Source organism: Ambystoma mexicanum, chromosome 10, assembly GCF_040938575.1.
Source record: "Ambystoma mexicanum isolate Mex_15411 chromosome 10, UKY_AmexF1_1, whole genome shotgun sequence".
In the NCBI taxonomy this organism is placed as follows: Eukaryota; Metazoa; Chordata; class Amphibia; order Caudata; family Ambystomatidae; genus Ambystoma; species Ambystoma mexicanum.
In genome coordinates, this window is record NC_090932.1 from 1,306,067,624 (window position 1) to 1,306,081,782 (window position 14,159).

At 41.2% G+C, this 14,159-nt stretch overlaps 1 protein-coding gene across 1 annotated transcript in view; it reads right to left on the reverse strand.

The window, feature by feature from the left end:
* P2RX2 (purinergic receptor P2X 2) overlaps positions 1-14,159 on the reverse strand; it is a 380,622-nt gene that overhangs the window by 179,550 nt on the left and 186,913 nt on the right. Inside the window, exons 5-6 of the mRNA XM_069619329.1 lie at positions 10,545-10,641; positions 7,279-7,359 (exon numbers count right to left, since the gene is read on the reverse strand). Of these exons, the coding sequence (XP_069475430.1) occupies positions 7,279-7,359; positions 10,545-10,641 (178 nt within the window). The remainder of the gene's footprint in view (positions 1-7,278; positions 7,360-10,544; positions 10,642-14,159) is intronic.

Consider the following 14,159-nt stretch of genomic DNA (forward strand, 5'->3'; position numbering starts at 1 on the left):
TGCTACGGAAGTGCCTGTTGGGTATAAATAGTGGGACAATTCTAGAGGTTTTGGCCTCTGCCTTGTTAAAATCAAGTAATACATATCCAGTGAAATGGATGAAGTGTGTATTTAGCCATATGAGTGAGGCAAATGTAACAATAGAGCTGTTACTCCAGAACTCTGACCGTGCAAAAGTACAATTCTATTGCGCTGATTGGGCGGGGACTGTAGCGAAGTGCTCGCTCTATAAAGACTTTAACGTTTGGGTGTTTGATGTCAAGCCTTATGGTTTCATTGCTCAGTACCTGCTGAAATGTCCATCTCCAGCTATACGATCTGAATTCCAACGGTTTAGATTTAATCTATGGGGTACGAGAGATGTATTATATAGACGGAAACTGATCCCTCAGGAACAAAACTACTGCAGATATTGTACTGATGTTCAGCAAAAAGAAACCCTGCAACATCTGCTAGTAGATTGTCCATCACTAATGTTGTTGAGAGAAAGATATTTTCAGAATATTATCACCTTTCACACTCGCACTTCAAGAGACTACAAATGGCAAATTATGTTTTCGACCTCAAGAGAAAAAGTACAGATCGCTATTGTCCAATATTTAAGAATGGTTTTGCCTGCTGTAGCTGCCTCAAATTAAGTTTCTATCGGGTCTCATTGGTCCATGAGAGGTGTTTAGTTTGGTTATTTTATCTTATCCTTTGGTATTCAAACTATCTAGAAGGTATATGAAATGTAAAGTACTTTGTTTTTATCTATTGCTTTTGTTTAATATGTTCATCTTTTGTACCCTTGACCCTTGGTATTTCATGCCTGTTTTACCTCCTTTCTTTTTGCTTTTCTGTTATTGTGAATTTTTGTATATATTTGAAAAGTTGTGTATCAACTAAATCAAATTAAATTTAAAAAAAAGAAAGAGCATTTAAGGGCATGTATGACGTGATCATTTATACATGTAGCAAAATACCTCATATATTTCTGTCAATGGGTCATTAATGGAATTTTTTGTTCTGTTGTAATAACTAAGCAATTTTAGGGATGATAAGTACCTCCTTTTAAGTCATCAAATGTGTGAGAATCTCGTGTGAGGATTGCTTCAGCTGTTGTCCGTCAATTAGACAAGTTTCTCATTCGTTTGCTAGAAATGTTTAACTTTTATTTGCCTGTTTTTTACAGAAGCTTCTTAAAATAAATGGCAATATTTTTAATGATGCCTTATAAAGCCCTTGGACTTGGTCCATACATCAGAATGCAATTTATTTAATCGGTGGACACTTTTTTGATTGTGTGTGTTAGGAAAAAAGTCCCTATTTTCAGGTTTGCCGTCTACTTTAATTTCCCCGCAGCATATCTCATGACTATTTTGAGAGCTGACCAGATTTTTGAGGGCGAGGTCCCTTTCAACCTCACTCCCTTGGTCATTTAATTTTGGTGGCACTGGTTAGTCCTGAACACTACCAGTGCCCGGGGACCCTGTCCCCTATTTAAGTCAATGGTATAGCACTACTACCTAATAAAGGAGGTCTTAAGGAATGGTCTTCATTAATAGCCAGGATATACTGGTGTTAGAGACACTGCGGCGAAGGCGGCAGCAGCAGACATAACACATGTTGACCCAGAGGAGTATCCTAAGACTACTCTGAGGATTACAAAACTGCCTGATGGCCTCTCAGAATGTTTCCAGTCTTACCTTTAACTTTCTCTGTGAATTTCATGCCTGTAACTTTTCCTGTTAGCATAAACAGTGAGGTCTCATGAAATGTACTGCTAGGAAAGTACTTCAAGATGTTAGGCCGAGTTCATGATAGAACATATCCTCCTAGGACAAGTCTCAGACCAAAAAGGCCACGTCTTTAGCCAAAATCATGACTAAACCTAAGGCAAAGGGGAAACCAAATGCCATTTAGTGGAAGAGATTCTATTTGCATTAACCACCTCAAAGTTACCCGAGGAGCATGAACCTACCCCTCATCATACTGCTGTTGGTGAGGAAGATGTGATTGTTACTTGCCTGCAGGATCTTAACCTTGAGGACCTTGAGGCAGTGATCCCCCCGCCTCCCAGTTAAGTGTCTTTATGCTCCTCTTCTTTCTCTTGCTCTCCAAACTCTCCTCTTCTAAGTGCCCTTATTTTAAATCCTCTTTGGATTCTTTCCTCTCCCCTGTCCTGGGCAGGGGGGTTCTATTCCTTCATTAATTTCTTCTTCTTTTCTTCTTAAACGTTCCATCCAGCCCCATGGTGGGCTGGATAGATGATTCCCAAAACACACACAAACAGAACACATATAAATAAATGGACACACTGCACATTTATTAAAATGCATTATTGCCCTGGTGGCTGTGTCTTTATTTCTAGTTGTTCCCTCAGGGGACAAGCATGTAGCCACACCGGGCCCCGTGGGGCTATGGGCTACATTATGTCTCCCCTACGGAAAAATCCTGTCCCCGGTAAAGCCACTCACAGCGACACTAGGGGGTGTTGCTATGTAGATACACCCGGGTGCTCAAGGGCACAGTCTCAGCAGTGCCTCCAATGTAGCCCCTGTTTCCCGATCCTGGTCTGTGCAAGGGTATACACTCCCCTGACCCAGAGCACGGACAGTTCCCATGGACTCCCGCTGGGTAGGGAGGGGCGCTGCCCTTGCTAAAATAAAGTTGCTGAGAACATGAGATGCACCAACCCACACATTCATTGATCGCTAAGGGACACAGACACCAGAGTGAATTGTATAGGGATCCACTTATACCTTTTATACGGTTTCCCTTTTCACCTAGGATTACCCTGGCGTGAGTTCCAAACTGACTGGGGACCTGCTACATCAGCTCACCCTTCCTTGGAGGGGTCTCAGGGAGCCTTGGGGTGAGTCTGGCGCAAAAGACACCCCCTACCTAAACTCAGTTACCATCCACACAGAGTGTGAGGCCAGAGGCTGGCCTCTGTGTGTGGTTCTATCTCGCTAGGTGGCCTCAGGCAGGCTGCTGCACTATCCCACGACCTCATTCCAGAGTACCACCCCTCTAGCCCCTATTTTACCTAATGGTCATCTCTACGTAATGCCCTGCTCCTGCTTTACCTTTTGATCTACTAAACATACCCCCTATTACTTACCTCAACTCGATACTTAGCAATTATCCTACATGACAATTATTAAATAAATATAATAAATATATACATATACTAGCCCCTAAGAGGGCTGCCACAGGACAGCAGCCCCTGATGGCTCCTAATCTCTCAGCTCTCTCTCTCTCAGCGTGATTGTTTTTTTTTCTTCAAATTAACTAGCCAGTTCCACTTTTCCCTTGTTGCCAGGGGTGACGAGCTCTGGCAGGTGGTGGTTAAAGCTTCAGGACACAAAGTGCAGTGTCCTGACAGAGTCTCCCTGCAGTGGACTGTTCCATTGTACAACATATTACAGCTAAAGGCGAGTGTCATGTGTCATACAAAATGGCGTCTGTTTTTTCTTTACAGATTATGTTTTACACAAGATAAAATAGGTACATGTTAACAGTTAATACACCCTTGTAGGGAACACTTACCACTGTAAACCATTTCATGCTCACTCGAATAAATGACGCAAATTACCTTTTACATTTCACATATAAATAAAAAGTTGTCACACCAAAGTTGTCTGATCAGTAGTATAGGAGCAGACCTAAATGAGAAAGTGGGTAGTTAGTAACCCGGGCAACAGAGTGTAGTAATTTAAACTACGGGTTACCGAGGGAAATGGTGGAAGTGAATATTGGGCCTTTTCCCATTAACAGTCTGGCTGGAACTGGGATTTACAGCAGTAGCAAACATAGCTAAATTATGTGTCGTCATATTTTTTTACAAAACACATGAGTGAAGAATCATTTACTTTGAATTGGTACATAGATTTGCCCCCCTATAAAAAATCTCTTTGAGGCCAAATCAACCAATTTTTTTTTTTTAAAGTAGACTATTTACATGTAAATGAGCTCTTGCCATCTGAAGGAATTACTTTCCTATCTTGGAGACACAAATAGCTTGGTTAGAGTAGAAATAACATATTAGCAGGTTGAGTTATGGCTAATTTATATATTAAACGTATACCAGGAACAGGACATACAAGTCATTTATATTGAGCAGTTTCCCTGCCTTGAAATGAGGTAAAAAATACTTCAGAATCAAATTCAATCTGCAACTTACTCTTGAAGAAATTGGCGAATAGAGGGGAAATCGAAGCACAATAAGAACATGCAGATTCGACATTGATGATAGATGCATTGAAACTAATGAACACCTTATGCCATAATACCCTAATAAAGTTTACAGTTGTGCGCCAAATATTGCTGCAATTGGCCAGTATGTTAAATTTGGTTGCCCACTGGAGCCAAGAATCTAATATACAAGTGGCCTCAGAAGGAATTCGGAGAACTCTTGCTGGGCAAGCATTGCCCTTGCTATCTACTGCAAGTCAAAGCTCTGCTCTTTCTTCAATAAGGGAGACCTTCCATAATGCATCCGTACTTTGAACTAGTGGGCCTACCTAGTTCTGCACTGTCATTTACATCCTCCTGAGCTCTGACAAGTCTTGGGCCTGTAGTTGTCATCCACCTTCTGAAGGGGAGTTCTTCTGTTGCCCGACCTCATGCAGCCTGGTGCTGTGAAGCCTGCTTTGCATCCTCCATGTGGGCCCTGGCCATCGCTGCCCTGGCACTGCTCTCTCCCAAGAACACACCAATTTCCTGCATAACATATGCCGACGACATAGTACTATTAGATCGTACACAAGTCGGACTGCAACGACTGTTAAGCAAATTGTACGATTACCTGACAATGAATGATCTCGAAATAAACACGGCCAAAACCAAGATCTTAGAAATTGGCTCTAAAGGTAACAGAAAAGACCGAAATTTTTCATGGTCCATAAACGGTGAAAACATAGAAAGAGTAACCTCCATAAAATATCTAGGAATATGCTTCAATAATTCCATCAATGAAGGACCATGGATCGAAGATCTAAAAAACCGTATGAAAAAGCTGGCGTTGCAAGGAGCAAAACTAGAGAGAGAATACGGCAAATTCTCGTTGGCTCCTGTTATATTGTTCTATGCCCAAAAAGTGATACCAACAATAACCTTCGGAGCGGAAGCTGGGTGGAACATCTCAGAAACAACATGGCATCTGCTGGAAAGCATATTTTGGCGCAGAGTGTTGAATCTACCCAAAAACGTCCCCGCTGCCGCAGTAAGGCACGAATTATCACTGAATTCATTACACTCGAAAGTTATATGGAAATCGCTTATAACATGGAGGAAAATGAATCTGAACCCCCCAATTCCAGCATACGAGATTTTCAAGACAGAATCTGGAACTCAAATAAATCTAACAACTAAATGGAATTCCAAACTAATGGGAATCCTAACCACAGCCGACATTAAAGAAACAGAACTGCTGAACACACCTCAAATTGCAAAAAAAAAATTTGAACGATGGTCCTGGATAATTAACAAAGAAATGCGAGATTCACTCAAATCAATGGCAAGTCTGGGGCCAATCGAAAACAAATTAAACACGCCAGCTCGATTCCTGACACGATGCCCTTCAAAGTATTATCGTATGCAGTTTCTAAGATTGAAACTAAACATATTAAGAACAAAAGAAACACTAAGGAGACAAAAAAACACAAAAATAAAAGACAGTTCCTGCAGATTCTGTAAAGATGGGCTTGAAACCACCAAACATCTAATAACAGAGTGCACAGGAACAATTCCTCAGCGTAAAACACACCTGGAAAAGTTCACCCCGTTGAAGAATGACATCGAAAGATGGTGGAAAAATCTATTATCAGGCGAAAACATACAGCTAGTCTGTTCAGTAATTAATTACATGGACATGCTGTTGCCAAATCAGGATTCCCGAAACACAGATCAGAAAGTCGGCAAACTATAATCAAAGGCAAAGCAGCAGTAACAAGGAATAAGGATGAAGTGTGGAAGAATGTAACAAAAGCCTTATCATAAAATATGTATAAGGCTGTAGTTTTACAAAAAAAAAAAAAAAAAAATGGGTGTGAATTCCCTTTCTGTCACCACCCTTGATTTGCTTTTGGTAGTGGAACCGGGGTGTCTACATCCTATTGGGATCCCTGTAGATCACTCACATTGGTAGTTGCACCCCTCCTTTGCAGGAAACCGAATTATAAAATCCCCCAAAAATGTATCACTGACTAAAAAGCTAACTACCACACTGAGCCCTTGGCTTTGCCTATGTGAAATCTGAATAACCTTTAAAATGGCCCAAAATAGCTAAAATTCAGTAAAAAGTGAACACTTTTTATTAGGTTAGGACAGGGTTTGTTTAGTTTAGTTACTGTGGACTTGTTCTGGCTTATAATTTTATAAGGCTTGTGAATCTTGTTTTCACATCTTTCCCCCCACTTTAGGTAGTTGAAACAGTATTTAAGTAAAACTGTGTACATTCTAACGTAACTGTGTACATTCTAACGTATTATGGGCCTCATTAGGAGTTAGGTGGAGAGGTAAGAATGCAGCGGTTATGCTATTACTGCCACATTATGGCTCTGCCAGATCCTGAATTTGGGTGATCCGCCCATTTTTGACACAATTACCGGCATAGTAATTGCACTGAAAAGGCCTTATAGAGTCCCATGGACTCAGAAATAATTGGGACTTACCCCGCCACTGCAACTTGTGATCCTGCGCTAATAGGGCCAGAGCAAGTTGCGGTAACGCTAATTGTATTGGGTAATTGCTATGGGTAGAATCCTGGCAGATTTACCACCACGATAACGCCCAAAACCCGAAAGAGCCCATGTGTGTACCATTTGAGCACCTGTGATTGTATTTGTGAATATATAGCTATATAAACCTTTTAGTATTTTTAATTAATACATATGTTTCCTGGCAATGAGAAGAATGGTACACAGTTTATCATTGACCAGCCAAGATGAAAAATGTGTCTGCCTTTGATTACTGAGAGCACATTCAATCTATAATACTAATCATCACTTCAACACATAATAACTGTTGCATTCATTGCTTTGCTCAATTTTCCCTTCCATCTTGAAAATCTGAAATTGACTTTCTGGGCATTAGAGAGAATTTAGTAAATACTGAAATACTGAATTGGCACAAATGTATGATGTGTGAGCTGCAACATCAATAGCAAGACCATTGATGCCTTGCGTTAGGTTGAAGCCTTGCTATGGGTTTTGCAGCTCCCAAATCATACATCTGTGACAATGGAACCTTTCCACCTTCTAAATAACAGAATTAGTAACCACATTCTCTTACTTGGAGAATCCAAACTGCGGGAAGTGGATGTTGTTCTTGATTAAAACTGTGAAATTCGGTGCAAACCTCTGGAGGGACTCACTGAAAGAAAAGACATAATTCATTGTTATTGCTTGCAGATTTCTTAGGTCCCAAATCCAGACACAGTGATATTTCCTAGCCCACATTCCCCAGTACTAGTGTGCTTACCCAACCCACACTCTTTACCAGCTTACTCTCCTAACACTCTTCAAAAGGTGTCCTCAGTCACCACCACCATCACTGCAGGGCAGACCCCCACCTCCATTGCAGCATGTACTACTTAACTGTTTTCTTCCTACTGGCCAGGTAGTCTTCCCATAGTGCTTCTCATTGTCTAGCCTCTCTTCTAATCTATTTTCATAGATATAAACCACCCATTTTCTATGCTGCCAGTACCACAACCACAGCCTGCTTTTAACTGCTGAACTTTCTTAAGATCCCCCCACACTTCTTGTGCAGTTCAAATCATGATCAACACTCACTAAATCTGAGCCTTGTAACCACCTGCTCCTTCTGACCCCCATTTATCTTTTTGAGGGCATCAAGAAAGGACTCTGCCTCTTACACTGTACAACCTCTGTGGGTAAACAGTTGTGTCTGCATTCTGATTATAACCTTACTGGCCCACTGCGGACCAAAGAGCCTTTTTGAGTGCTGAGGCCTGACTTTGGTCTTCAGGTTTGCAAACTCCATTGCGCTTTCTGAAATAAGTTCAAACAGTCGTTTGATATCTTCTAAGCTGCCAGCTCAGATCACAAGTCTTTCACTCCCTCACCATTCCATGATTTTTTCCCAACCACCCCAAAAGTGTCATGCCATGCCTCCTCTCATTGTCTGGTTATTACTCGCAGTCGCTTTGCACGCCTCTATTTACAGTCACTGTATTGCGCTCCTTGTAACTCCCCACTGTTTAATTCTACTTTTGCACCCTTATGTCCAATGGTAGTTATAAAACCCTTTCCCAAAATCCTGGGGTATGTCTAATCCCTCTTATCATTGTCAGGGTTTTCTCCACACACATTTTAGTTAATCCTAAAGTGTGTTTGTTTTCAGTCTGCCCACTGGGTTTCAGGTTGTTTCAGATATATTTGTTCAATTAATGACAGTCTTGTCTTTGTAACCGTTTCACATTGTGCGAGGGCACTCTGCATAAGTGCCATGTCACTCTGCCCTTAGAGGAATAATACCCCACCTCTACCCACAGTTATGGTTACTCTTCACACCACCACAATAGGTGTCAACATACTCACTTCATGCTTCTACTTTTTCCTTGGACTATTTCCTATGGCCAGAGTTGTCTCCCCAATTCCCCGTCCTCTTCCAGTTAGGACCAGGGTTCTTCCCACTAGTCTCCTACAGACACAGGTACTCTCTCCAGAATGAGAATGAACAGAGGGGACCATTAGTGCTGGAGTGCCTTCCTAAGACCTCTATTAGAAGGTTAAGGTCCACACAACCTCTGAAAGTGTTGTATGGAGGCAGGTATAATTTGCCATTAAATATTCAAGCATGCATGAATGGATGTTGTGATCTACCAGTAGTTTATGGGGCCCCCTTTCACGCACATCAACATTTTGACAGGGGTTCTTGGTCCCGTCCCCTTTTGATTTGGTTTTGATGTAATTTTAATATACATTTTATATAAAAAATGATAGCGATTTGATATACATATATATTTTATATAAAGTGGATGTAAAACAGTTATCAAAATGTTTTGATATGATGTTGAGCTGATTTGATACAAAGTGAATATACATTTTATATAAAATGTGTATAAACATTGGAGCAGCCAGTGGTGGTGCTGCCTGGATGACTATTGAGGGCGAACTGAGCTCTGAAGACATGGTCTGTGAACAAGGTTTTGCAGAGTGATGTATCGATGACGCTTATAAAGTGAATTGCTTTCAATATTTAAAAGAAACACGCATTGTCAAAGGCAATAGTTTGGACTTTTGTATAGGCTCTGTGTAAGACAATGCTTATAAAATTTAAATGTTTTAATTATTTAATAGAAACACAGATTGTCAAAAGCAATAGGTTGGACTTTTGTATAGGCTCTGTGAAACACACTTTGCTTATGAAAATGAATAGTTTTCTTTATTTAGAAGAAGCACACATTGTCAAAGGCAATAGTTTGAACTTGTGCATAGACTGTAGAAAACACACTTTGCTTATGAAACAAATTATTTTAATTATTTAAAAGAAACACACATAGTCAAAGTCAATAGTTTGGGCTTTTGTATAAGCTCTGTGAAACACACTTTTCTTATAAAGCGAACTGCTTTCATTATTTGAAAGAAACACACATTTTCAAAGGCAATAGTTTTTTGTATAGGCTCTGTGAAACACACTTTGCTTATAAAACAAATTGTTTTCATTATTTAAAACAAACACTCTTTGTCAAAGTCAATAGTTTGGACTTATATACAGGTTCTAGAAAACACACTTTGCTTATGAACAAATTGTTTTCATTATTTAAAAGAAACACACATTATCAAAGTAAATAGTTTGGACTTTTGCATAGGTTCTGTGAAACACACTTTGCTTATAAAACAAATTGCTCTCATTTAAAAGAAATTCGCATTGTCAAAGGCAAATTTGTTACTTTGGTATAGGCTCTCTGAAAAACACTTTGCTTATAAAGCAAACTGATTTCATTATTTAAAAGAAACATGCAGTGTCCAATGCCAATAGTTTTATGTTAAGGTTTCATAATTCAGTTAAAAAACACATATTGTCAAAGTCAATAGTTTGAACTTACTTTTGTATAGGCTCTAGAAAACACACTTGGCCTACAAAGCGATTTCACATAGGGCTGCCGTGCCAGCCTCTATTTGCACTGTCAGTCAAAGCTATATTAAAGTTTAATGTTGCTAGCCATTGAAGCTAACTCTCTAGCCTGTGTCATTAAATCATAAAATCATGACATCATCTATACTATATATAGAACTTATATGTGCTTCATATAACAGTTTAGCCCATATGTTCTTAATTTGGTTTGTTGAAGTTGTATGTGCATACATTATTAGTTGCAGGGTCCAATTGTTATTGACTCTGTTGATGAAAAGAGTGGGTCCTGCATATTCAATGCTTGAAAGTAGTGTGATTGCAATGTGAGTACTTGGAAGTTAGTAAAGCCAAAGCTGTTGATTTGAGGTGAAACAGAACATATATGAATGTATTGTCCACTTGCACACCCACACATACACTTAGATGATGACTGCAAAACCTATAAATTCCGATACCTTACAACTGTTTCATCCTCCACTGGACACCAAGCGAAGATCTCACATGCCGTGCCAGCACCTCCGCTTCTGCGAACACAGCGTCCGGTTTTCTGCCCTGCAGTGCGTGAGATACAAGATGAACCATCAAACCTGCACTAGGTCATAGGATGAGGGTACAGTTCTGGGCAAGGGACATGAAATATTAACCAAACATCAAGCAACTCATAATTATTATGTTTGTGGTACTAACAAATCTGATGAATAAGCACACCTGCAATCTTTATTTTTACACTTTAAGCAGCTACATACTCTAATGACAATAAACATCAGTAGCTTTTGTGGATGAGATCAAAGCAATAGGCAATGGATTCCGGCCCTTATAATCAGAAGGAAAGGTATTTATGGGTTCTGGACTCATGCTGTATGTTTAGGAATAGTTCCCAGAGATCTGATTACAAATCATAGCCCTGGATTGCATCCCTTCACTTACAGGAGCTTCCTGGTCTAGAGTGTAGTTCCCCATCCGAATCAGATTGTGGAGCAGCCTGAACATACATATCCTGTATTCTTGCCTTATATCCAGAGGCATCTGCTTCAAATGGGGCAGTCTATGACAACATTCCTCCCTGTCATTACAAGTTGCCTGATCCCTGTAATTACACCACGCTCCCACATGTGGAGATCCCCCTCTCACTACCAGTGGTTCCTGCAGTGCATTGGCAGCAGATGATGAGTGCAGAGCAGCCAACGCCATTCTAGTGACACCATATGCTGGAGGCATTAATGCAATAAGTTGGAGTCACAGCAAGGAAGGACCTAGGAGGTGGAGGACTGGGGCCCTCACACTAGAGACCAGGAGTGGAGAAATGGTCTAGGTGCATGGCTCTCCTCGCATGATTGAAAGCTTGGCCTATAAATAAGTATACATTGGGCCTCATTACGACCCAGGCGGAATGAGTTAACGGGTTCCGCTAATGGATGCAGCCCCGTTAACACCATTCCGCACAATTATGAGGCGCCCTCGCGGGACCCGGTAAGGACGCCTGGTAAAACCAGGAATCGTTTCCGGGTCCCGCGAGGGGACCAGGGAGCTAACAACGGGCCGGTCGTAATCGGCCCGTTGTTAGCTCCCTCTCCCATTCCCATTGAGCCCAATGGGGGCTCAAATGGGAATGGGGAAGGTCTGGGTCCGGGTTCCCAGAGGGAGGAATTACCGGGCCCTCCGAACTCAGAATGGCCCGGTAATTCCCCATTCAGGGAACCCAGTAAAGGAGCCCGGTTTGGCGGCAGCCATGGAGCTAGTAGCTCCATGGCTGCCGCCAAACTCGTAATGAGGCCCATTGTCACTTATTCATATAAATGCATTTCTTGCGCAGTTTGCCCACAAGGGATGGGATACAGATTGCTGCATCCTGCAGAGATAGATTATTCACATTGAAAAAAAGGACAAAAGCCTAAAACAAAAGAGGAAATACATGGGAAAAAAAACTTGAAAGAACGGAGCCAAATGGCATAGCATGGAAAAGCACCTGCAGGATTTTTTTCTTCATGCAGGACACCTAATAAACCTTGTCAGCAATGGCTGCAAAGCTTCAAAGTATACATGGAGGCGTCAGGCTTACAAGAATCTAGTCATAAAAGGAAGGACACAATCCTAGTGAATGATTTGTGGATAGAAGGACAAAAGATATTTCAAACTCTACCAGTAGAGAAATACTATGATGGTTCAGATATAGAAAGCCTGTACAAGGACACATTAAGGAGATTAAACAAGGAACTGGGACTAAAAGAGAAAGCAGGGGTCAAAAGAACCCAAAGATGGAATCTCACAGCATTGAGAGAGCTAGCAGTAAACTGAAGTTTTGGAGAGACTCTGGATACGATGCTGAAAGACTCATCGGTAGTAGGTTGCTAGGATGAAAAAGTGAAAAAGCAAACCATATTGTCAAGTTTTAATAGAAGTGGAACCCATACAAATGATGGTCTATAGTGGACTAGCTATCACCATGACCTCAGAAGATCTGTACAAGGAATTGTGGAATGATAAGTAGAATAAACTAAAGAAAACAGTGATTAATCCAGAAAAACATCTAATTGAAGGATAGCAGGATAAAAGGCATGATACATGTCACAGAAAAGGGCGATTACTTGCTAGGATGGCAGCACCAAGCCAATCTAGATATCAAACTGGACCAAGTGCAGAGAGCAGGGCATGGCAGTAACCGAAAAAATGGTGGAAAGCATATTGGAAAGGCACGCCAAAGTGTTCACCTCTTCAATAGGAACAGACAAGAGATACACGAACAAGATCAAACTCAATCACCTGCATGGATAGATGTCAAAAGCAATAGATAAGGATCCAGCAAAAGAGATGTCACAAAGAAATACAGGCTCACAGAATTTTGTAAAGTCTCATAACCTGCATCAAGGAGACTGGATAAAAGTGAAACGAGCATGCAAAGACTGGGAGAATCAATACTGGTAGAGTACACCAATCCAAATGTGCAAAATTAGGGAACACTATGTTCAAATAACACATGGAAGGAGGTGGAACAGAGAGGATATTGCTATATCAAAGGTAAGAACAAGAAGACAATGATCAACAGACCACGGTGAGCGATGCACACTCTGAAGAAATAGGTGCTGCTGAAAGTGAACAAGCCATACCATGGATGAAAGATCCATGAACCATCACGACTACACCGGATACAGGGAGAAAGAGCCTATCATCATGAAAACACCTGACACAGTAAGAGCATTCGACAAGAACTTGCAAGACATAGAGAGCAAAGAAAGACAATGAGTAAGTTGAGTCTCAGAAGAGCACCAGTTGCGAAGATTTCCTGCAATGTCCAAAGAGTATGGGTTGGACTGATTTATTTGAACTGTAAATCGGGATAATGTGCTGATGGCACATGCATGAACATGGCATGTTGGAGTAATGGGGAGGAAGGACTTGTGAGGAGGAGGCCGGGAGCTCACACATTAGAGACCAGGAGTGGAGTGGGCTGGGCAATGTGCACAGTTGTCCTCTCATAACTGAAACCATTGCGTGTAAATAAATCAATCTTGTGGTTGATAACCTTTATGCAGAGTACATTGTCACTTCTTCATAAAAAGGCATTTTTTCCATAGCTAGCCTCTTCCTTGTCCCCTGGTCAGGCATTCCCGACCCACCAAGTTTAGAACTACAACAACTGGCATGCTTGGGGTGCATATGTGGCCTATATGTATCATTACAAGTAGGGCGGTGCAGTAAAAAACAGCTGTAATGGATCGGTAACTCTGTTACCGCCGCATGAATCCATCACCATGGTAAATGTTAGGCGGTGAAGTGCAGGATTCACCTACAGCAAAAAACTGGAGGAAAATCGTTAACTTTACCGCTGAAAATCGGCAGAATCGCAGAATTAACACCGGCAGGATAACCGCTGGTGGTAATTCTGCCACAATGCCCATGGGGACTAACACGCCTACCGCCACTCATGATCCAACAGTAATTTCACCAGACCATGTGGTGGTAACGGTAAATCCATTTGGTGGTATTTCGGCATATTTACTGCTAAAATACCACCAAACTTGTAATGAGGCCAATGTCTGGTGTCACTAACCGCTGAAATAAAGCCTGGAACT